The sequence below is a fragment of the Clytia hemisphaerica genome, unplaced genomic scaffold (genome assembly GCF_902728285.1).
Source record: "Clytia hemisphaerica strain Z4C2 unplaced genomic scaffold, Clytia hemisphaerica genome assembly, whole genome shotgun sequence".
NCBI lineage: Eukaryota > Metazoa > Cnidaria > Hydrozoa > Leptothecata > Clytiidae > Clytia > Clytia hemisphaerica.
Window position 1 is genome coordinate 232,143 of NW_027103744.1, and position 26,355 is coordinate 258,497.

At 35.3% G+C, this 26,355-nt stretch overlaps 1 protein-coding gene across 1 annotated transcript; it reads left to right on the forward strand.

The window, feature by feature from the left end:
• The first annotated feature begins 4,878 nt into the window (after positions 1-4,878).
• Positions 4,879-8,469, forward strand: LOC136805292 (protein-lysine 6-oxidase-like). The gene is made up of 5 exons (XM_067061872.1): positions 4,879-5,002; positions 5,678-5,852; positions 6,094-6,212; positions 7,137-7,460; positions 8,202-8,469. The coding sequence occupies exons 1-5, from the start codon at positions 4,894-4,896 to the stop codon at positions 8,423-8,425; spliced, it is 951 nt and encodes a 316-aa protein (XP_066917973.1). The 5' UTR covers positions 4,879-4,893; the 3' UTR covers positions 8,426-8,469.
• Positions 8,470-26,355: the final 17,886 nt, after the last annotated feature.

Sequence of the window (26,355 nt, forward strand, 5' to 3'; positions counted from 1 at the left end):
ATTTTGAGCATTATTGCCTGATTTAGGACCAAAACAATGGATTCCTATTCTGGAAACTTCTATTCCTATCAAGACCCATCTATTAGTTACAAATTAAACCAAAAATGAAATCCTAAAAGTGTTCCCTCTTTTCAGGACACGTTCGGATAAATGTCTCATCGGAAAACTGGGGATACTCATTTTGAGCATTATGTCCTGATTTTGCACCAAAACAATGGATTCCTATCCTGGAAACTTGTATTCCTATCAAGCCTTATTTATTAGCTACAAATTACACCAAAAATGAAGTTCTAAAAGCGTTTCCTCTTTTCAGAACACGTTTGGATAGATGTCACGTTGGAAAACTCGGGATACTCATCTTGGGCATTATGGCCTGATTTGGCACCAAAACAATGGATTCCTATCCTGGAAACTTCTATTCCTATCGAGCCTTATCTATTAGCTACAAATTACACCAAAAATGAAATCTCAAAAGCGTTCCATTTTTTCAGAACACGTTCGAATAAATGTCTCATCGGAAAACTCGGGATACTCATTTTGAGCATTATGGCCTGATTTGGCACCAAAACAATGGATTCCTATCCTTGAAACTTGTATTTCTATCAAGCCCCATCTAATAGCTACAAATTACACCAAAAATAAAATCCCAAAAGCGTTCTCTCTTTCCAGAACACGTTCGAATAGATGTCTCATTGAAAACTCAGGATACTCATCTTGGGCATTATTGCCTGATTTGGCATACCAAAACACTGGATTCCTATCCTGGAAACTTCTATTCCTGTCAAGCCTTATTTATTAGCTACAAGTTACACCAAAAATGAAGTTCTAAAAGCGTTTCCTCTTTTCAGAACACGTTTGGATAGATATCGCGTTGAAAAAAACGAAATACTTTAAATAAAAGGAATAAATTTTTGCGGGAATTTAATTTGGCGGATCGCCAGAAAGTTAATTTTGAATTAATTTTATAATTAATTTAATTTTGTGGATGGCGGGAAAAATTAATGTGAAAATGCTTATAATACCCCCTTTTTATGACCTAAATAGTGGAAAATTGAGCAAAATTTGAGAAAATTTAAATTTGGCGAGAATTAAAATTGTTAGGGATGGTGGAAAAATTTCAATTTGAAATTTCAATTTTTGCCAATTCCGCCCAATCCTCCTGTAAAGTTTCTTTGCGCCGAAAATTCTTCCTTTTTGCTATAAATTCTAAATTACACCAAAAATGAAATTCTAAAAACTTGTTCTTTTTCAAGTTGGCGGTACGGTACTTTTCCTATATGAGATTTGTTGATGTTCGTCCGATGTCTCATGCTCTTTCCAACGTTAATAACAATATAGAGTTCCTGAAAGTGAGTAGTTTCAGTGGGACAGTTGAAGGTGATACCAACTTTTAGCACTTGAAACGGGAAAAGAGAGCAAAATACTAATGTTGACTTCATTGGTAGGACTATATTTATTTTATATATATTGACTTCATTTTTATAGACCGACAGCATATGGATGCGGCATGAAGTGATCCTATATGTTTGAAATTTTCTAGATCCATATTCAAGGATTTGATCCATATACTTGCTAGGCAACGGGATTTCCTGGTAGTCCAATGGTAAGATACCTTTTGAGGAGATTCGGGTTCAATCCCCGACCAGGAAAAAAATCTTATCACAGAATCGATCAGATACTCAGTACCCACTGGAAAATCAGCTAGAAACTTATATTTGACTTTTTTCTAGATGTTGTGAAAGTTCCCTAAAGTTTGCTTAGATTTTGATGTACCACTACCAAGTAAAATCAAAAAGCGGTGCAAGTTGCTCTTGATACGAGATTGCACTAAAAATTGACCTATTTTCTCATTGAAAATACGAGATGGGCGAACTTTTTGTCATTGTTTGAACAAACAATTTTTTTCAGTGATTAAAGTTTTGCAGACACAACTCTTCAAAAATACCGGGTGCGCCACAAAAAAGTTTCTCTCTTTAAAACTAACTTTCTAGAAATCTAAAAATTTTGAAAGAACCATTCCTATTTCATTGGAAAGAAGAAAGATAAACTTAAATTTGGATGGGTCTTTTATTAAATTCGGTTCATTAGATCAAAAGTTATGCTCAATTGAATAAAAAAGCTACTTTCAGAAAGTGCCCGAAAACGTTAAAAATCGACCTATCAAATTTTTATCTTAAAACTGGCAATCGCAATAGCCTTTACATGATTAAAAGCATTTCTCAGTAATTAAACACATGAATTTTGAGGCTGATGGGTCGGAAGGGTTTAAAATCTTCATCAAAATCATTTTAATTTACTTTTACCGATATTTCGCTCAGATTTTTGGTTGTAGACAGAATAAAGTCTATTTAAGGCTGGATGTACGTCGAAACCCCAATTTGATGTATTTTTATGAATTTTACCAGATTTTTTGGCTTTTTTCGACAAACTTTCTGCCTTTAATTGAAATTTAACCTTCCTTTATATAACAATAGGTCATTTAGACAGCTAATTATCATTTTTAATGACTGAAACGAAGGTAATGATGTATCGTTTAGTTATGCTTCTGTTTAATTTGATAGGTCGATTCTTAACGTTTTTGAGCACTTTCAGAAAGTAACTTTTTTATTTAATTGAGCATAACTTTATATCTAGTGAATCGAATTTAATAAATGACCCATCAAAATTTAAGTTTATCTATCTTCTTTCCAATGAAATAGAAACAGCTTTTTAAAAACATTTAGATTTTGAGAAAATTAGTTTTAAAGAGAGAAACTTTTTTGTGGCGCACCCGGTATCTTCATCAATTAGCCCAAACTTGGATATCATATTTACCCGGGACGCCCGGGACGGATGAGTAAGTAATTTATTTATTTTTTTACTTAGCAGATGATGAATTGATCTGGTTTATCCCTTTGACTAGGGCGATCATGTTTATATTTGTCAAAAGATGCACTCCTCTAAAAGAATTTAGATAAACGTTTAAAATGGAATCCGTGGGGGTATTTCGACAAAAGAGGCTACGGGGATTGCCAGGGTACCTCTTTCACCACCAGGAGTCCCAGGTAGGGTCACGAAAACATCAAAATAGAAAAAAATTTTGGAAAATTTTGGGAAAAACTTTTGTAATTTCAGTTATATTCAGTGTCACTTTTCTCGCAAATTTTGGAATAATTTTCAAAAACAACTCCCACGAAGGATCCATTTTTCTACCCTCAGTGGAGCACGAGGAGATCCCGTCATCCCGTGATCTTTTCGAAAACACCGATACCGTGACTAATATTTTCGCAACTTGAAAATGCAAAGCCCTAAAGATTCTTTTCATAGCTCTTTCTTTGGTTTAAAGCATCTTTCTAACGCTTATCTTGCATTTTTTTGTTCAACTTTTGAAACCTTGTATTGTGGCTAGCTTTGTTCTTTTCATGGCCTCTAGCATTTTGAACAAAAATATCCTATCCCAGGCCCGAAACAAAAATCTGACATTAACCGTCAGCGTGAGTCATCTGAAATCTCGTCATCGCGTAATTTTTTCCCGCGAATACCGTCATCCCGTGTTTAAAAAAGCCTTATCCCGGATACCGTGAAACCGTGCGCCCCCTCTAGGGCCTATTACTACCGTCAATAAGAAATTGGAAAGTGATTTGACATAGGTACGACGCTTCAAAACCCCCGGCAAATCCCTAAGAAAATAAAAGAAAATGAGCAAAATTATCAAAAAATCAAAAAATCAACGATTACCCCCAAACTTACCAAGATTGTTGCCTAAAAAAGAACAGGATAAGAACATTTTGAGGCTGAAAGTGCCAAAAAATACGATAAGGTCGAGCCTCTAAAAAAGTTTACAACACGCTTTTTTTTATAAGAATACAATTTATATGAATGTCCATGATGAAAATGGCCAAAAAACTAAGAATATGCTAAGAATATCACCATCATGGAATTTTGCTACCAAAGCTAAGAATACCAATTTAAGAGCATTTTCAGATTGTATCAGTATACGTGCTATATTGACGAATTCCCCCAGAAACCTCCTAGTTTAATTGAAATGTGTTTTTTTTCAAAAGAAATCTTCTACATCATTCCAAATGTATAACAGTAATTGCACTAAACTATTAATTAATTATACTTCAATGGAATCGAAACAGCACGAGGCCCCCCAAGCGGTTTGCATGATGGCGTGATTGGGACTTTTTTCTTGCGTGATGGCGTGATTGGAGATTTTTTTTGGCGTGATGGCGTGATTAAGATTTTGGCGTGATGCGTGATAGGGCAAAAATTTGAGGCGTGATGCGTGATTTGGGCTATTTTTTGCTATTTTTTGCGTGATGACAAATTTTAGCGATTTTCGTGATGCGTGATGGAGAATTTTTTTTGCGTGATTGCGTGATTAGGGGTGCCGCTGGGGGGCCTCATGCACAGATCTTTATGTTATCAATTCCCCTATCACTGATTCTTTTTTTAGCAATTTTTTAATGTTATTGTTAAAGTCAATTCCAAAAAAAGATGAAAAATGAAGCTGAATAAAATGAAGATTTTTTTTTACTTGATCGAAAATTTTGAATTTTGAAATTTTTCTGAAACTTGAATTTCGATGATTTCAAATATTTTTTCAGATTTTTAATATCATTCTTAAGTCAAAAGTTACAGCTCTCCAAAGTGGGTCCATTTTGGCCATTTTTAGCCATTTTTAGCCATTTTAAACCTACTACCTACAAAACCAGTAGCGTAGACAGGAGGGGTGCAAAACTAACTGTAATTATCTATCTATAATATAAAAAGATCATTGCTGTGTCATAAAAATCTGCTCGCCTACACAAATTTTGTGCCCCCCCCCCTTGTCTACGCTACTGAAAACTTTATTTCCGGGCCCACAAACTTTATCTCCTTTTCATAGGATTGAATTACAGAAAACGTATGTTTGACGTTCGATGCAAGGGAAGTGAATCGGAATTATCGGAATGTTCTTATTCCGATTATTCCCGATGTCGTTATTATGATATGGCTAGCGTCATTTGTACACAATGTGAGTAATTATTTGATTGTTATCGTTAGAATATTTGTCGGTGAAATATTGCTTAAGAAAAATTGACCAACCCGGTTTTCTTTTTGAAAACCACGCATATACTCTTAGGTGCCAAATAAACGCCACCCCCCCCCCGTTTATTAATTTTTACAAGAATATTTTCAGTTGACAAAAAGAAGTCCCCTTATTTTGCTCCAAAAAGCCTAATTTTAGCCTATTATTTACCTTATGGGTTTTCAGAGGTACAATTTCCAACCCCACCGGCAATTAGGTCCCCCTGTTTATAAAGATTTCGAAAATTTTCTAACCCCCATCCCCCCCATTTATTTGGCACCTAAGAGTATGCCGGTCATGCGTTTCGGATATTGTATAAGATGCTTCATTCCACATTCATAAGTTTTTTCTTTCTCTAGCCACAAACTCAATGGTTATAATAGCATGGCACTTTTTCTCCCTGCTTTTCTTCTGTTCCTCACCATAATGGTCTCAAAATTGGAACCTGGTAAACAATACAACGAAAATTAGCCAAATATCATGGTACACTATATCAAGTAAAACACGTGCAAAGATTAAACCTTTAAACTTGTACATTATGAAAATGTTCTACATTTATACTAAAGGCGTTCTTCCAGCTTTCCTTTGTAAATGTTTTCTAATGATATTTTCAAACCATAGATGCACCAGACCTGGTCATGGACATTCGCTTATTCAAACAGAGCATCAAAGTGGACACACATCCTCTCCATCATTTACGTTGTTCCTTCGAAGAAAGATGCCTTTCACCTGAGGTGGATAATATTTGGGGTAGAAGTGGTTTCCATAACAGACACTTGTTAAAATTTACATCAAGGTAAGAGTTTAAGTATGTTCTTAATTTGCGACCGAAGTCGTACCGAAGGTTGACCCTTTTCCCTTGTACAAAATGATGAAATACATTTGACAAACCTTGAGCACCACAGCTCTATCATATAGCTATACTCTATACTGTCGTTATGTCTTTTATATTTCTGAGGCAAAATTTGCTTTGACCACTTCTTGTCGAATCTTGTTAAGTTCTCCTGTGAGACTAACCATTATATTTTTCACTTTAGGTTCTTAAACAAAGGAGCGGTAACATTTCGACCACACATCGATAAATCATCATGGCAATGGCACCAATGTCATGAACATTACCATTCAATGGAAACATTCGCCATCTATGATTTGATCGGTAAGATATTCGATTCCGCATTGGGCTGTTCCAAAAAACTTCCATACAGGGGGGTGGACGAACCTTTTCAAGTCAAAAAAAAATTCTTGGAAATGTGTGGATACCCCTGGAAAATAGCAAAATTTGCAAAAATGACCCTGGAAAAATTATTTTCATCTTTTAAAGGTGATGGTGGACGAACTAATATCAGTCGTTTACCCCCTGGAAGCTTAAGAATAGCTTTTACCCCCTGGAAACATGAAAAACACTCCCCCATCCCCCTGTATGGTTATAACCAAAATGGAAGGGTCCATTTTCGTAAACTTATTTCGACTGGATACCTAGGCTGTAAACCTTGTTTTTATTTTTGATGTTTCTGGTTTACCGCTTGGTGTTCTTAAGAGATTTACATTTCAATATCAGAAGTTAGCGCATGCGTGTTTTGTCGGTTGATTGCCCTGGGTTCGAGGGTGGCAAAGACCCAGAATTACCAAACAACTCTTTGGGCTATAGCTTACTAAGGTTGAACGATGGCAAAAACCTTTATCTGTGAGTGCTTCAATACAGTGACGCCTCATATTTGGCCTCACTATATCCTTTAACCTGGTACCCTTACCCGTACCCGTATCCTTTTCGTGCAGATTTTGTTGGAAATATTTACAGAAGTACTACAATCAATGCAATGATATATTGGCACCAGCCTCAAAAAAACACTGGATTTATTCACTTCCCTCTCCTAAATCTCCTCCCCCTAATTTCAATGGTTGAAGAAGAAGAAGGCGACAGGGCTGCAGACTCAACCATTGAAGCTTGCGGGGGGGAGGGGAAATAAGTTTTAACATAAAAAATCAGTGTTTACTGCCAAATATTATTGCAGTGATTGTAGAAACACGATTGGTCGATTATAAATTTAAGAAAACATTTTCTCTTTTCGAATTATATCAGATAACAACGGTTACCGTATTGCGCATGGGCAGAAAGCCAGTTTTTGTTTAGAAGATTCTGACTGCGAACCAGGATACAAGAAGAATTTCAATTGTACTGATAAAGGTGACCAGGGTATTACTGTCAATTGTGCTGATAATTACAGTAATCGAATTGATTGCCAATGGATAGATGTTACAAATGTACCCTTTGGAAATTACTCCTTGAGAGTTGATGCTAACCCTTTAAGGAATGTTACCGAAAGTGATTGGTTGAATAATAGAGCAGTCTGTGAAATCGGATATTTTAATCGCGATGATATTATTGTGAGAGGTTGCACGACAGGTATGCTCTTCTATTGGGCTCTTCCAGAAAATGTTCGTACATGGGGGGTAGAAGATATAGTGTCCGGGGGATAGTGAAAAATCCACAACATTTGCCTTGTCCAGGAGGTAAACTTGCTCTGTTTGGGGGTAATTTTGCTCTGTTTGAGGATAATTTGGATGTCCAGGGGTCAACTGATGTTTGTCCGGGGGGGGGGGGGGTTGGACCTGCTGTCCAGGGGGTAAATTTTCAAAAAATGTTATGTCCTACACCCCCCATATTCAAAATATTTCTGTATGAGCCCATTTCTATTATCTTTGATAATAGCATCGACACTACTATCCAGTGAAGTTCCCTTCACTAATGCTAGCTTCACTGTTCTTCTGGACAAAGCTTAAGGCTTGGTTACAGATCATTGAGTTTAAAGCCCGAAGGGCTAGAGGAAAAACTTTAAGCCTTCTCAGGCAAGAAAAAGTGAAGCCACTTATTTCCTACCCAAAACGCACCGTAATCATGACCACGGATTTTATCTAGGGCCTCCTTTTTTTTGAGGACTGCATTTTTTTAAATCTAGCGATAGATATTAGTTTCAATCCGGCGTTTTGTGTAAATGCCACGCCTGGGTTTCTGGATGGGAAATAAATGATTTCAATTCCCATCCAGGAGTCTCAAGTCTAGCCCTTCGGGCTTGGAAGTCAATGATACAGCCTGATGTTCTTTATATAGTTTGTTCTTATGAAAAAAACGAGTATTTATTTTTAGATCCTTGTTATCAAGAATCGTTTGGTGGAAATTCTTTTGGTCATTGTTGTCAATTTCCATTCGTGTACAATGGACAATTACATTATCAATGTATACAAAAGAACAATAGTTCTGAGAACAATGGAAACAATAGCGAATTAAACAATGAAAATAGATCTTGGTGTTCGACCACTAATGATTTCGATCAGGATGGAAAATGGGGATATTGTAGTGAAAAAATCTGAAAAGGAAATTTACATACACGTTTTTTTAATAAGAACATCTATAATTTTTGAAGCCTACAAATGTTCTTAAATTTTTGGGTTTCAAGCCTAAAAATGTTCTTAAAATGTTCTTATTTTAACCATTTTGCGACCATTTTTACCCATTTTCCTAGGAAAACGGGTGTATTTGAGTCTGCAAAGCTTTAAAATGTTCTTACCTTGTTCTTAGCATTTTGGCCATCGAAGCCTTATGTTCTATATAGTTTGTTCTTATAAAAGAAACGTGTATGACTAACATTTTAGCCAGTAACAAAGCTTTGCTCTCCACTCTTTTTTTATAAGAATCAGTAAATTGTTCTTGAGGTTCAGCTATTCTTTTTTTTCAGGCAATTTGAATCTTATTCTTATTTTTAGGGATATAACAGGCTTTATACCCGATTTTACTACTTTGACCCTAAACGTGTTCCCAATTCAGAAATTCCAAGCTCACACTGCACTAAAACTGTTTTAAGAATTGTATCATAAAGAAAAGATTGTGCCTTACAAAACACGACAGCATTGTGACACAGTTGTATCGTTGTTGATAGATAGGAAAATTATAGATGTGGAAAGAAATTAATATATAATGTATAAAATACTAATTTTCGTTTTGATTTTAAAAATTTACGAGTTGTCCACAATCCCATCATTGAACACCAAACAGGGGGTTTGGTGTTATATCGAAAATTCGGTCATATTAGTACCAGATGTACTAAATAAAAGTATTTTTTGTAAACCACAACGTCACTAAACATCGTGTTGACTAAGTTTTAAGTACTGTTCCGAACTGCCCTGAACCAAAATATTTATGATTATAAAAAGTAATGGTCCTAATACACTTCCTTGTCGTAAAAATGGTTTAGAGATGAAGTTTTGCACAAAGGTCCAGGAACATGTCAGGAATCACCAAAAAAAAAGCCCCACCCCAATGAAGATGGGAACACCCTCTCCATAATGGCGGACATGGCACTTTTTTCTACAATTAATCAAGGGACCCTTGATAACTAATTTTTAATTGTTTTCAAATGTCAAAAATAATTAGACAGGGAGATTCATCTCGATGAGTAGATAAAGAAAATGGGGTCACTTTTTAAAACGCTTATTTTTGCTGAGTCAGCAGTTTTTTTCGAATTTAAAATCGTTATATCTCGCCAACAGTTGGTTTTAACATACTAAACCATATACTTTTCTGAAAGCCCATGATCAGGGCTACATGACTAGCTCATCGACGTTCCAATTTATCTATATCAGTGAAAATGCTGACGTCATCAAAATCGTCATTTTTTGGACTTTAGAGGTCATATCTTGGGATCACGTGGTCCAAATTTCAAAAGTGACCCCATTTTCTTTATCTACCCATCGAGATGAATCTTCCTGTCTAGTTATTTTTGACATTTGAAAGCAATTGAAAATTGATTAATTGTAGAAAAAAGTACTATGTCCGCCATTATGGATTTGAGAATGTTCCCATCTTCCTGGGGGTGGGGCTTTTCTTTTGGTGATTCCTGACATATCCCTGGACCTCTGTGCAAAATTTCATCTCTACACCATATTTGTCCCGGTTTTGACAGTTTATGACGTAATTCTACCTGACTATATACCGCTGATTACATCGTCTAGCTTTGAGTGAGATTTACTTTCACTAGTTGCTTTCGTCCCTTGAGAAAAGATGTTATCCAATTCTTGGTTGTTCCAGTGATTCCATATCCTTATAATTTTTTGCAAAGTCGGCCATGGGGCACAGTATCAAACACTTTCGCGAAATCAAAAAATATATGCAGTCGACGACGCAAATTTTTTTTCCGTAGACGGGCGGAAATATCTTTAATGGTCGGAAATATCATAGCGCAATGGTCGGAAATATCATTTGATGGTCGGAAATATCTTTAGATGGTCGGAAATATCCCAAACTCTGAAAATTTGAAAATTCAATGGTCGGAAATATCATAGCGTAATGGTCGGAAATATCATTTGATGGTCGGAAATATCTTTTGATGGTCGGAAATATCATTTGATGGTCGGAAATATCATTTGATGGTCGGAAATATCCAAAACTCTAAAAATTTGAAAATTTAATGGTCGGAAATATCCTGCGCTTTTAAAAATGCTTCATCAGCAAAAAAAATGTAGACAAAAAAGTGCTGGATGCACTGTAAAGGTTCGATTTTGGGAGCCAAATTTTCCGCCGAACAGTCGTTTTCAGATCGAGTGCCCCCCCCCCCGGGGTAAGGTCTAGAATGGGAGGGTGTCCGGGTAGGGTTAGGACTAGCTTTAGGGTGATTTGAGAGCAGTGGGGGCTAGAGGAGGAAAGGATATACAAAATACAAGAAATAAACAAGAGTCGTGTTTGAATAAAAAGGTCAATACCACTTTCTCTCCCTAAAAAGCTGTCTACGTCTTGTGTAAAATAATGTATAAAACAGTTCTCAGATAGTGTCCAAATAAATTAAAATAAAAAACTACTCTTGTCTGGCACACATAACAAGTTGGCCACACCACACCACCTTTGCTACCATTTTTGTTTACATTTTTTTTGCTGATAAAGCATTTTTAAAAGCGCGGGATATTTCCGACCATTAAATTTTCAAATTTTTAGAGTTTTGGATATTTCCGACCATCAAATGATATTTCCGACCATTACGCTATGATATTCCCGACCATTAAATTTTCAAATTTTCAGAGTTTGGGATATTTCCGACCATCAAAAGATATTTCCGACCATCAAATGATATTTCCGACCATTGCGCTATGATATTTCCGACCATTAAAGATATTTCCGCCCGTCTACGGAAAAAAAATTTGCGTCGACGACGCAAATTTTTTTTCCGTAGACGGGCGGAAATATCTTTAGTGGTCGGAAATATCTTTTGATGGTCGGAAATATCACTTTCAAAATCGTGGCGCGGGCCCTGTATGTACGTCAGTATTTGAGTGACAGTAGAACGTCTTATTTCTACTATGTCTGAATTAGCCGTCTAGCTTGCTAGACTACGATCTTGTCGTCAATAATTTCCTCGGTCCTGTTTGGAAAATCAGGGCCTTCACCTTCTGGTGAAAACACTGCAGAACTGTTTTGGAGAGTATTCGCCTTTTCATGATCTTCGTGTCGCAGGGGTGATTTATCTTTTGGTGTTTTCATTTGCTGCTCTCAGGAAATTAATTTACTCATTTATAATAATAATAATATTGTTTTACAAATTCGCAGGCCACCGTGCGTACACATGGGCCTCTATGAATCGCTCATACATTTTGGGTTAATTATTTACATTGTTAATATAGACAGGTATGCAACAATAGTGACACTTTCAATCATATTCAAACTTTTTAGCTTTCCAGGCCACACTAAGGGTCTCTTTAAATTCTTCCACTGAGGATGAGTTGACTACTTTAGAAGGCAAACTATTCCACTGCTTAATGCCCCGATAGTATAGGGAGTTACTCTGCGGACCGCGAACACCATCGTTCCCAAAGATTACTACTAATTCAGAGTCGTGCGTTCTCATAGGTCTCCCTCGCTGGTTACATTTCTTAGGGATGCAAGATTTGTCATAGTAGTTTAGATGTTTAAAGATCTCAACCATGTCACTTACCTCGCGTCTGTATTTTAGACTAGTTATTCCGATTCTTTGCATTCGATTTTCATAGCTTAGCTGTCCACATGTCTCAACTGTTTTAGATGCGCGTCGCTGAACACCTTCTATCAATCTCGCGTGTTTTTTCAGTTTTGGTGACCAGATAACCTGGGCGTATTCTAAGTGTGGTCTGACAAATGTTACGTACAGTTTTCGAAACAGTTCTGGAGTGAGGTACGTGAAGGTCCGCTTGATAAGACCAGCCATCGAATTAGCTTTTTTCACCTGATTTGATATGTGTTGGTTTGTATTACTAGTGCATCCTCAACTGATTCCACTTTATTGACGAGTTTGGTGTCGTCAGCAAAAAGGAATAGTTTTGACTTAACGGATTCTGGTAGATCGTTGATATAGAGAACGAAAAGGGTAGGCCCTAGGACACTACCTTGAGGTACTCCACTGAGCACTGCTTTTGTACACCGATTCAACTCCGTTTACTTTGACAATCTGGGATCGATCCTTCAGGAAGTCTTTGATCCATTCAAGCAACTTGTTTTTTATCCCATATGCTTCCAGTTTGATTAGGAGACGTTGATGAGGAACTGAGTCGAATGCTTTTGCAAAGTCAAAGTATATTGCGTCTACGGCTTTACCGTTTCCAATATCTACGGTGCAAGCATCTAGGTAGTTTAGTAATTGTGTTACAGTTGACCGGTGGTTGATGAAGCCATGTTGTTTGCTAGATAGTAATTTCTCTTGATCAAGATATGTCATAATATGGGTTTTGAGAATATTTTCCATTATTTGGCAAACTATAGATGTTAAACTGGTTGGACGATAATTTTCTGCTATGTTTTTGTTTCCTTTTTTATAGACAGGTGATACGTTTGCAAGCTTCCAGTCCTTCGGACTATCCCCTTTGAAGGTTTGAAAACTCTTCTTTATCTCTTAAAAATGTCTTGAAAAGACAAATGTCCATTCTGACCACTAGAACTTTGCTAGAACAAATTGTTCAGTTTAAAGGAGAAATTGTACTGCCAACATTTTATAACTCAATTAAACAAGTCTTCAGAAAACAAATGTCGATACAGTGCTCCATACGAAAGTAGCTTATTCTAAAAAAATGTAAAAATGTAAAAAGTTCAAAGAAAGTGATTAAAAATGCTCTTGGGGGATACTAAAAAACAATAAAAAGGTAAAATTACGGCAATAATTACATGACTGATCTTATTTAGGTTTTGCGCTCTTATCCTACGACGGGGTATTATTTAGTCTGAATCGCAGACCTCTACAAAGCCACAAGTCTCCAAGCAAAGTCACTTATTAAGTTAAGGCCTGTATAGATAGACACTCTCATGGATAGTGGAATATCGGTCTCCTTGGTCGCGCAAGGTAACACAAGTCTCCAAGCAAAGTTATCTTGCACGACCAAGGAGACCTATTTTGAATTGTTGGATCACAAGTGTAATGAGAGCGCATAGAAATAAAGCATATGCACGTCTGACGCTTCAGAAAAGTAAGACTTGAAAGTCGGTCAATTTTCGAAATTTACCACAGTGAAGACTTTGACGAATTGTTTAGATCTAACAATGCATGCACGTCAGACGCTTCGGAAATGTTGGACGTGAAAGTCCGTCAATTTCGAGTTTGACGGTAGTGAAAACCCGACGATTTCAGGTCTACATACATTGCAAACTTGCCCCTTTTTACCAATATGTTATATATGAAAATCTTACTGTAAAATATTCTCCTTTTTGTCATTCTTTCATTTCAGATATTTGCCCTTTTTGGCTAATATTTCTGGCAATAAGTGCTTAAAATAATAATGATATAATTATGCACTATCCCAAGGGCTTTTGATGTGTTCAACAACACTCTATTCGGTGGGTGCGACGCCGGGTGACAGCTAGTATAATTACTAAAATCCAACTAAAGTCAACCTAACGAAAATTAAAGGTTGTCTAGCCAATTTGGTTACTACATTGTTATTCTCAGTCGGGTTCAGCTTGGATATACTCTTAGCCAATATACTCTGTGATCCGTAGATTTGAACCTTAGGAATAATCCTGTAAATACTGGCAATTACATAAATGGAATTTTGAAATTCTTAGGGACTTGTGTTGCTTGATGTTATCTGAGATAATCAGCTTCTTTTAGTAGAACGATTAACTTGTTTTTTTATATTACTTTCATCTATATTTAGCCTGGGAATCCAAGCTCATAATCTTAGAGAAAACAAAAAATACCTCACCTCACAAAGTTCTAAGATTATAGAGCTTGGTGTAGGTAGATTAGTCTGACACAGAATGTATAAACAGTGTGTGTGTGTGTGTGTCTGTGTGTGTGTGTGTGTGTGTGTGTACTTGCCCGACCTACACTGTGGGGACACACGCAAGTATTTCCCCTACATTGTGGGGACATTTTGCACTGTGGGGACACACAAAATGTCCCCATAGTGCAAATAACGTTAAAAAGCATTTAAACCCCTCTGCGAGCCTCGTTTTGGTACTAAGAAAAAAATGTCCCCACAATGTTGTGTATCGTATTTTTGACATGAACTATACACAATCCAGATTTAAAAATTTTGCACTGTGGGGACATCCTAGATGGAGTGTGTGTGCACTGTGGGGACAAAATCCTGATTTTCTGGAAATCTGATTTTTAGGCTTTTGAGCATTATTCATTTTTTAAGTCTCAAGATGTTTATGTTATAGTTCCCTCCACACATAGTCGGCCTCCTTTAATCAATATCAACCATCACCTTCAACTGAACTTCCTTAGACTATTGGGAGAGAAGCTTCCAGCAATTTCATGAAATATGACTAAAGATTTCCCTTTTCAAATGCCTTACCAAAAGATATACAACGTCGGCGATTTGGCCTTAAGAGGGTAGTATCTAGCTAGATTTGTTTTATTCTTCCTGATTAGATACACATGATCATCAAACATTCTTGATAAATGGATTCAAGGTTTCCATGAGCTTTATTAGGAAGATTGACGAAATGTATTTATTTGTGAAATCGGTTACACCGAGGCTATATTGGTATAGGAATAAGAACATGTTAATACGTTAACTTCTAGCTATATTGAGACTATTTGTAGACAATTATGAAGCTCAATAATATCACCATTGTGTTTAGCGACATAGCGACAATACCGAAAGCTTTATGTAAATCTTTCATCAGCAGAACATTTGATAAATAATCTTTTTGTTGCACGCATGGGTATAAAACACGGAAATGTTTTTTTAAATAATTGGGTATAGTATTCAAATAAAGACAAAATCTTTGGGAAGGGAAGCACTTTTTCATCCTTCTGGTGCTGTTTTCTATCTCGATTTGGAGGATTTCATCGGTCATCATGAAGCCAGGGTGTCTACGTGACCTTGAAAACCTTGAAAATTGAATAAAAATTGTTTCTTAAATTCTTGAAAATCTTGAAAAAGCATCCTAAAGTTCAAAAATCTTTCTTGCTCGCTTCGCTCACAATCATCTTTTCTGTACAAATTGCTGGAAATTGTCCCTCATACACTTCGACTCATAGTAATATCATACCTTTTAAACAATTCGATTCTCGAAAAACCTTAAAAATACACAGTAAATGGCCCAGAAGTTTTAGAGCTGATTTTAACTCACGGGGACGATATTTTGCCTGAGATTTTACAGTGGGGATGGGTTCTGTCTGTGACAAAGTTATACTGTGAATACCTTTTGTAAAATTTGCGCATTCTTAAACTGAATTCTTATCATTTCGAAAAACTTCAGATGCAATTTTGAATCGATAGTGAAAGTTTCTGGTTGAGCGAAACAAGTTTGCTTCAAGCATTCATTTTCATCTTGTTAATGATTGAAAATCGGGAGATAATGTCAGCTTGTGAGTACCGAACATTACGACAGTTAAACTTTGTTTCTGACTTTTCCGTTTTGATTTTTGTCTATTACAGGGAAGGGTTCAGGTACTCAATATTGGAAAAGTAATGGCCAAGGCTTACCACAATTTCTAACATGGTGGAAGGAAGACACTTTCAATTTAAGGCAATACAAAATACAACACATCTGTCTCAGTAAGACATTCAGAAAGAATTATAATTCGAATCGATTTAAAGTGTTTTATTTTTAGATGAATCAAAACGTCTAGATGCTAATTTGAATCGATTTTAAACATTTTCAGATGAATTGAAAAACTTTTCATTACCAATGATTTTCAGCCCCCCCCCCTTAAACCTAAAATCACCCCTAATTGATTTATCCCCAATAAATTTTGAAAAATAAGTCTTATTCCCGTGTGTGAAGCCTAAAGCCTGCCGTCCACTAGTGCTATTTTTGGTTATCGCGAAGTGTAATCGCGAAATGGTTTATTTTTGTGGTCGGGATGCGACTTATCATACAAGCATGTTTAACTCCTGACGGCTTCAGATAGTTTTTCATCTTCTTCCAATTTACTTTTGCGTCTTGGCATGTTGATACAAAATACAATCGTGACGCTAGACAGGAGACCCGTCCTGTATTTTTATAATCTGATGTATACAGGACGGGTATGAGCTGTGAGGCAGATTTCTGCCTCAAAAGATTTACAGTGGGAAATTCGAATTTAACGCTGTCCTCACTTACTAAAATAAGAACCAAATTTCGGCACTAGCGCTTTCTCTAAGAATGTGTGACCAGTAAAATAATAACAGAATTTGTTTTCAACCGTCATTAGGATCTGAGAAATTCAAACTCTCATCCCAAACCATGCTATATAATTTGCCATCAGTATATAAAATAAGAAATCATAGCATGGATCCCCAGGCTACACTAGAGCACACACAAAAAGTAAAACATCCATTTGACGTCTTTTTAATGATAATTAATGATTGGGATTGAATTGTTAAATGAAATTTAGCATGATAGGACTTAGGTACATACCACACCGTTAGAAAATGACAACGTCAATTTAACATCCATTTAACGTCTTTTTCGTGATAATCAATGATTGGGATTACATTTTTAAATGATAATTACTGATCACACCCTTTGAATTTGGCAACGCTCATTTAATATCCATTCATGATAGTTTATAAGAAAGTTTTTTAAATGAAACTCGGTGTGATAGACCCTTTGTATATAACTTCCATTTAGTACCCATCCAACGTCTATTTTGTTATGATTTTTGATTGAGGTTTTGAAAGTTTGTTTTAACCCTATTCAAACTAGGCTTTTAGGGGCGGTTCAGAACTAGGGCCCCCGGCTTTCCTGTACCACCCCTTAACTTTTGATCTAGTGGGTCTTTTTGGATGAAATTTGGCACACAAGAGTCTTGTGACGTAAGGTAACTTTTGACAAAAAATTTTTTTGATGACGTCACTCATCATGCCCAAAGTGAGCAAAAACCGAAAATTTCCTTTGTTCTTATAAATAACTATTGTATTCTAACAAAGGCTTTAGAAAAAAGTTGCCTGAGTTTAAAATGCTCATTTTATCCTAAATATTTAATAAATTACGGTTTAAACGATATATTTGACAATGAAAATAAATTTGTATTGGAAAAGTGTCAATTTTTGTGACACCTTAATGTCAGAAATATCATCATGCTCAAGGTGTGAAAATATTTAGTTGTCAAATTTTTTTTTATTTCGAAGCTAAATAAAAGTTAGGAATTTACAGAAAATTTCACGGCAAAAGCTCTAGTATTTAAGTTTTAAGTGTTTTAAGTTTTAAGTGTGCTTCGCCTCGTTGAATATTACATCACCTCGGGTTAATAAATCTCAATAACCAACTTTTACCTATTGAATATCTGCTTATTATAAGAGATCGAACTATATGCGTCTAACTGTAGCATCATTTTTTTTTAATTAAAAAAAAATCCACATAAAGTATGTCTCAAAATAATTTGCAGCTGAGACAAAAATGGCTGTAACTTTTGATAAAATTTGAAGGAAGTTAAGATTTTGTGCTCGTTAAAAAGATATTTGTGATTGGAATAATTATCAAGCAAAAAAATTTGAAAAATAAAGAAAAATGAAAATAAACAAGAAAGCCTAAGCGGCGTAAAGGCCCAGCAGTGTTAGCAGTGTCAACGAATTTTTTCGCTGCAGAGTCGCAATACAAATTTACAGGAGTAAATTCTTTTGATGTATTGACTCGAGTCGCGCGAGCAATAAAAATTTAACGTAACATTTTTGAGATAAGTACCTCTTACTAATCGAGAAAGAAAGATTTGATCATATAAGTTGGAGGTATTAATTATATATGGTTTTTTCTTACGCATGCGCGCAATAGAAAGTCAGATAATTCGATTTTAGCCTGGACGTGTCAATTGATAATTGCGTGCATAGGCCCTGACAAAGTCAAATCCATTGAGTTTCAAGCCCGAAGGTCTAGACATCAATCTCTAACCTTTCTCAGGCAAGAAAAATTGAAGCCTTAAAATATGCGCCGTATTTTTTATGACGGATTGAATCTAGCAATTCCTTTGTTTTCGAGTGATATATTTTTCAAAATTTAAACGGTAAATTTTAGTTTCAATCTGTCATTTGTGTAAAAACCAGGCGGGTCGCTCAAGGCCGCGCAACTTTGGTAGGATTTGTTGGCTTCAAATCCTACCAAAGAGATTGACTTCTAGCCCTTCGGGCTTATACTTCATTGGTCAAATTTTTTCGACCAATTGCGTTTTAAAAGGCCCGTACCGCTGTGCGCTGGGCCAAAAAATGAAGAAGCCTTTTGTCAATCAACCAATACCAAACTTTGTGTGATATCTTTTGATTGAATGAATATTTTTGAAAAATTTTTCACAGTGATGATGACCTAGGATTGATCATTATTCATTATCAAAGTTCTCCAGTATTCACTCATGCGTATAGAACGTGAAATACATTTATTCAATTAACAATTAATTAGCAATCACTGCAATTAAGAAAAACATCTCGTCAATTTAATGATCTGTAATAAACAATCAAAAAACAAACGTCAGGTTGTCTCAGTAGTTGCTCAATTAAGGGCTCTGACCATAGTTGGAAAATCGATTTTAGTATTTATGAACATAAAAGTTATGTTTTAGGTTCTTTAACACTTTTAACAAAGAATTGCCTTTATAAATTGCTCTTTAATCAAATCCCTTAAGAGTAATTAAGAATTTAGTTACAAAAATGACGAAATTGGGATGGAAAATTGGTCAAAAAGCACAATTTTCAAGATTTTGAGACAAGTAAGCTTTTAGAAAAAATTTCCGAAAAAATTATTTCAGTTCGATAAAAGAAACACCATCTACCGAAAAATCTTTTCAAAATGTTTTCCTCCGCCGAAACTAAGCTCTTCAAAGTTGAAATACTCTTCTTTGCAAAAGTCTTATTTCTTCTTCATCAAATTTTTTCATTGCGATTCTTAAATTTTCAGACTCACGGATAATTGGCCTAACAGAAAATGTATAACATGCCACAGTTTTGTGGGCTATATCAAGTAGAACTTTACATTTTGTAAGTGGCAAATATCAAAAATTCACTATGGTCAGAACCCTTAAGGGCTCATTTTGAAATTTTTTTCGGAAAATTTTTTAAAAGCTTACTTGTTTCAAAATCTCGAAAATAGTGCTTTTTGACCAATTTTCCATCCCAATTTTTCATAAAAACACAGCCATAACTTTTGATGGGGCTCCCCCAGGGGCTGGCGTGACGCGTGAATGACCTATTTTTCTGTCGTGAATACGTGAATTGGACTTTTTCAACGCGTGAATACGTGAATTGAGATATCCGCGTGAACGTGAAAATAAGATTTTACCAGCGTGAATTCGTGAATCGAGATTTTGATCGTGAACGTGAAAAGCAAATTATTGTCTAAAACAAAACTAAATAAACCTAAATATGTAAAATTTTCTTGCTCTCTTCGCTCGCATAATCTTTCATATCATATTGACCTTGTAAAGTTATTCAAAATAATCAAAAATTGAAACAGAAACAAATGTTTTTACCTTATTTTTCTAAGGGCGCATTTTGTGATGCAAATATTGCATCCAGCGAGAGTGTTTTGAGCCAAAACAAAAAAGTCTAAATGAGAAAATTTTCTTCGTCGGCGCTAATGATGGTCGTCTTTCTGTCATCGCTTATATTGTTACTAAATGCAGTACACAAAATGATACCGCATGAACTTGGAGACAGTGAAGGGTATTTGATTCTTCGATAATTTACAAAAGTAAGTAGATAGTTCTAAAAAATTTTATATGATTGCATCATCGAATATTCAGAAAAAAACTCTTGTGACGCCGCACCGTGTAAGGCAGGTACGTCACTCGCCGTACACTAGTAAATGGTCAGTGTTGAAAATAATCAAAGATTCTGAATGAATTGTTTGACCAAACAAGGCATATTAGGGTAACAATAGTGTGTTAAGGCAGTTTTCTCAGCAATGAAAGAGTGAAAGTTGTCAAAAGTTTTTCGCGCTCGCTTCGCTCACTTTTTCCTTTCCACAGCTTTTCTTCAATGAGACAGGGGGTCAAATTTTGGAATTTGCGTCCTCTGGTTGTACCACGTCTTTGAAGCTCGCGACTTTCCAGACCATGAATTTGGGCCAAACCTTGATTTAAATTCATTCTCAAAATAAAATATATTTAGGGCCTGCGACGAAGAAAATTCGGGGGAAACTTTAAAGCTAAGGCTTAACTTTGCACTTACCTCCCTTAAAAAGCAAATTCAGGCAGGGTTTATACCACCGTACGCCAAAGAGGTAGTTTTTTGTAATTTTGGCGTGATAGACAGACCTTAAACATTGCCCTATGAAAGCTCCAATAATTGTAAGAGGTCTTAAAAGGTCGATGCTGTCGAGAATAAGGTCAAAAAACTGCAGAAAACTTTTATGTTGGCCATAAAAAGGTCAAATTTAGCCCAATAAGGTCACAATCGTTTAACAAAAGAATTAAAAGCAAAATCAGCGCGTGAACGTGAAAATGGTTTTTTTCGCGCGTGAATACGTGAATTGGCAAAAAAATTTGCGTGAATACGTGAATTGAGGGTCGACTGGGGGGGGGGCTCTTTGATGCATTAATTTAGAAAGATTATCCGAAAATTTTAAAACAGTTCCATTCTTTGTAGACAGTTTGAAAAAACTTCGAAACAAAAAGGTTAATTATCCATTAAAACTTAGCACTTTTTATAAAAGAAGTTTCTACAACTTATTATTAACGTCTTTTTAAAGTTCATAACGTCATTTTTTAAATTAAATTCTTAATTACTCTTAAGGGATTTGATTAAAAAGCAATTTATAAAGGCAATTCTTTGTTAAAAGTGTGAAAGAACCTAAAACATAACTTTTATGTTCAAATACTAAATACAATTTTCCGACCATGGTCAGAGCCCTTAAGTAACAGAGAGAGGTCAAATCCTGGTCAAATCCCGGCTTTTTAGGGTGTTTCCGCTAAAAAAAATGACTTACGCATATCAAGAGTTATAAAGAAAAGAAGATCTGTTCGATTTAAATGATTTTCGAATTACATGGGATTGAATTTTAAAAGGAGTTTCCTTGCAAGGTTTTCAAGGTTAATTCTCAGGAGACCAGAAAACCTGTTTGAATTAAAAGAGCTTTCGAATAGATCTTATCCGTCGGAGTTTTTGATTTTTCTAAAAAAGTGATGCATTGTGGGATTGTTTCGGGAGTATTACAATAGAATTCCCTCGATGAATTCCTAAGAGATCTCAATTGTAATACTCCCGAAACAATCCCACAATGCATCGCTTTTTAAAGGGTGCTTTTTCACTACGCTAGATAAATAAGTGGTTCTCATCAACGGTGGTTTTTCATAAATTTCTAAGGGTTGTAAAAAATATACAAAGAAGATTCGTGCTTAACATCAGATTTTGATCGCTTCATATTAACATTCCAGATTTAACGTCGAAAATTGGTCATTAAACCTTTTGTTCTCCAAGAGAGGGCTTAATGACCAATTAAATCAAAGATACACCAAAAATTGATTGTTTGCAATAAAATAGCGTCGCCTTCTTTGAATATCCATTCAGAGCATCAACATTTATCAGCAGTGAAATGGTTTGGTTTTGGCATAAAATGAAAGAGCTGCCTCCACTGTTGGAGAACTGTTTATAAAAACGACTGACTTATAATTACTTTCAATTAAATTTTGTCAACCATGCTGCAATTAACTCCAAATTCAAAGGGTCGTAAACGCTTTGACAACTGTTTTGGGAGTCAGTAATGTTCTCCTATCAATTTTCTTTGTTTCAGCTAATCGATTTTCACCAGACAAAGCACCGTGAGTGAAGAGTGAAAAAGCACCCAAAGAAAAATCAAAAACTCCGATAAGATCTATCATAAGAGATCGAACTATATGCGTCTAACTGTACAGTATGTGGCCCCCAAAACGGCGATCAAATTTGAAATTTCTCTCAAATCTAGAGGAAAAGAGATTTTACAAAAATTTTTGCTGCATGAAAACCTTTAACATCTCTACTTTATTTCTTGGAAGTTCTTTTTCAAAATTTCCAATTCCAACAATATTTTTCAATCGCTTAAAGATAGGTAGCTTTTTTCTAATGGCCCCCGGAGGTTTGACGGAGGTTTGAAATTTTAGCGATTTCTCGAGATATCTTTAAGATATGAATACAAATTTTTGACCATAGTTTTGAAATATGATTTAGAGGGTTTTGGGCATGAATTTATTTGATAAAATTTTTACAGTATACCCCTGGTTGTCAAAATGCAGGTTTGGGGCCCCCAAAACGGAGGTGTAGTTAAAATCAAATTATTAAGCCCAGTGGTAATAGGGGGGAAAACTATGAACATATTTGTGTTTTCCCTTAAATTTACGACCCGATGGATGTAAAATTTATGATTTTTATGAAATATTTCAAGATTTTCGATATTGCAAAGTCCAAACTGAAAAATTAGAAATTTTCAAAATGACAATTTTGATTTAACAACGTCTTAATTAAGTTTTTGAAAACAAATCTCTTTTGAAAATAGTTCCATTCATGTATGGAATAAGCTGTGAAAATTTTAGAAAAAAAGCTTAACTGAAACTGAAAATATTAAGCTTTAAAGATATTTTTCTCCTATATTTTGCAAAAAAATGACAGAATTTGCCGTTTTTGCTGATTCAGCGAAAAATTTTATATAATGTTAATTTTTTGTTATAAACTATTAACTCAAGGTGATAGGAATAGAATTCCAAGATTTTTTGCTTTTTCTCATAACTAGAATTTTCGGTTTTGTCAATGCTGATTCTAGGGCTCCAAAATACTGGTTGACCTTCAAGATGCTATATCTTTTACCCAGCCTCTAAAGTCACAGATGTATTTGCATTTTCTGAACGGCATTAGGTGTAGAAAGTTTCCTATACCCCGTTTTCATAACTTATTTTCAATATCCAAAGAGCTAGAGTGAGTTATATGCAATTTTTATCTAATTTTGGTGTTAAAATATTTCCTTTAGACGCAAATATGTTATTTTGAATCTGTCTCAAACCATAAAAAACATGCTCATTTTTTAGAATAACCATCATTCTTTCAAAATAAACAAAAATAGTTTAATTCTGATAAATCTACAAGTCAGAATCTTCATTTTAATGAAAACCTCCGTTTTGGGGGTCGTCTCCGTTTTGGGGGCCATATACTGTAGCATCATTTTTTTAAATCAGAAAAAAATTCCACATAGTACACTTGTCGTCAAAGATTGGCAATAGAGACTAATACCATGGTGAATCTAAAAATAGACATTGATTTCGAAATTCAATCCCATCACCCTTTGCGTTAATTACACTTGCACGCAAATTACACTCAATTACAAAGGAAAAGTTATAACTTTCATGACTTTTGAATTAAGATTGTGAGATGGATTTCGGTCAAAGAGAGAAGTGATAATAATTATGACGTTTGGTTCAGTTTCCTAAACAAACTTTTTATACATTTTTACGACCCACTACCAAAGTTTTGGACATTAGACTATTTTATATTCTAAGACGAATCACTATCTAAGAAAAAAGCCCAAAGTCGAAGAAAATTCGCTAACGGGTTTTTTTAGAGTTGCCAGTCTAACCGTTACCGTTTTTTTGAAATTCTCCCGCCGATTTTTTCCTGTATACCGCCATAACGCCATAGCACCATATTTTCCCGCCTTTACTATAACTGTGTATGCTTTGACATATGAGAGACAGATAGAAACGTTTTCGAGGTATTTTAGACGCATTTATTTTTTTGCAACATAAAATCAAAAACAAAGTGATGGTTTAAAGTAAGCTCCTTATAAGCGGTACTATTTTATGAATTACGCAAACATGTTATGCATGAAATATGCAAAAAATAAAATTTACTAATTTTATTACCAATTAACCTGAGATTGTGAATGTTTTCTGCACACCACGCTGAAGCTTTAAAGGGATGTGTGAAAACATAACAATCTGACGAATATGCAATCTCGAAATCGTAAGGACCACGTTCGTCTAAAAGGACTAGGAACGACAACAAAGTTTCGTGATTGTGTTTATGAATAGGGCGCCGTATCAGTTTTTAACTTTTCGGTGCACAACAAGATTCTTGTTGTAGAATTTTCTGCGGGAGGACTATTTTCCTCAGATGTATAATTTTCAAGCGCTTTCAGAGGTTTACCGTGTGCGTTAGAAAATTACGAACAGCTGTTATCAGGTTAGTACCAATGTACTAGAAAGTTTTTCAACTACCAGCTTGGATAAGAACAAACTAAGCTAAGGGTCGGAGAAATCAGAAAATCAAATTTCAGTCCCACTAAGGCTCGGAGAAATTGGAAAATTTCTTTTTACTTTTTATCCCCGGAAAGATCAAAATTTGGTCAAATTTGTCCCGATAAGGGTCGTAGAATTCACAAAATATTCCTTTGTTTTCTCCTTTTTAGTCCTGGTAAGGGTCCAAGGGTCAAAAGTCGGGTGGCACCTCCCCCGTCAGCTCGAAACCCTAGTACCCCCTCCCGGGCTCACAACTCACATATCATCGAAAATCGTGACTTTTGATAAAATACCCGACGCTGTGTAATCTATTGTTACCATCATAATACTGCAATACTATAATACTATACTAAATACTGTAATACCATAATAAATCGAATTATTATTTTGATGACATAAAAACAGGTTTAGAGGTACTTATCTTTTGTCTGGTATGTGGAGATAATCAAGCTTTCAGATAAAAAACGTCATTAAAGGGGCATTAGAGGGCTATTGCTCCATCGCTAAATAAAACAGCTTTGTCATGCCTTGTAATTTATTTTACAATCTAAAGTATGTACAATATGGACGTTTTCAAAACATCTTTACACATCGTCATAATATACATTAGCGTCCAATCGATCATATATTGGACGTCTTTGTGACGGCTTATACACGTCCAATAAGAACGTCCAATTTTTGGGTTCACTTGAACTTCTTAATTATAATGGCTTTAAATTCTATTAGGACCTGATGATCTTTAAGATAATACATTCTTCAAAAGAGAAGCTTACCAAACAACTTATCTCATACAATACACGTTGTTTTATAAGAACAAACTATATAAGAACATAAGACTTCGATGGCCAAAATGTTAAGAACAAGTAAGAACATTTTAAGGCTAGAAAATCCCGGTCTGGCAATGTATTGTTTTAGCTTTTTGTTCAATTTTCTTTTGTTACAATCAAAAGACAAGTTGCGATTTGCATACTTTTTGATCACGTTACCAAAATCTTCTAATCACATGATCAAAAAGTTTGTGAAATAGATAGATTTTGGTACGTAAGCTCCATCTTTTAACAATAAAAAGAGACGAAAGCCTTCCAGACCAGTGTTTTTATAATGCATATGGTTTGCAATCATGGCAATGGCAATTTGCGGTCGACAAAAAGAAACACTTGCATACTTGTATTTTTAATCGAGAGAAACTACCTACCTACCGGAGTTTTATTCAGTCGGGTTTTTTTTTCGTCGGGGAAAAATTTCGTCACCTAGAGGCATTTTCGTCATTTTCCCCCGACCAAAATTACAAGTTCGTCACTTTTCCACGACCAATTTTTTCAAATGTTCCCGACAAAATTAGAGCATAAGGAATTATTAAGATTTTTAGTGATGCTCATTGTTTCCAATAGTTTTATTACAACATTGAAACTACTACATTTTGTTGCTGACCACCAACGACCGACATTGTGTTACTATTGCTATTTTTTTTATCAAACCATTGTAGTTTCTTGGCTTGAATCTGAAAAAGTTAAGAGCATCCGAAAGCTTCAAAAATTTTGGATGCTCTTATTTAAAAAAAAAAACATTTAATGAGAGTGATAGTTAATGAGACCTGTTTTATTAAAGAATGTCCTCATCCGATAATTGTTGTTTTTATTTTGTTGTTTTCAAAAAGCCATTATT

What these genes read in the sequence shown, in the direction of transcription:
- LOC136805292 (XM_067061872.1), top strand. Translation starts at nt 4,894, where the DNA reads ATGTTTGACGTTCGATGCAAGGGAAGTGAATCGGAATTATCGGAATGT. An exon ending in CGCCATCTATGATTTGATCG is followed by an intron (nt 6,213 to 7,136) that starts GTAAGATATTCG and finishes GAATTATATCAG; the next exon opens with ATAACAACGGTTACCGTATT. An exon ending in TGTGAGAGGTTGCACGACAG is followed by an intron (nt 7,461 to 8,201) that starts GTATGCTCTTCT and finishes ATTTATTTTTAG; the next exon opens with ATCCTTGTTATCAAGAATCG.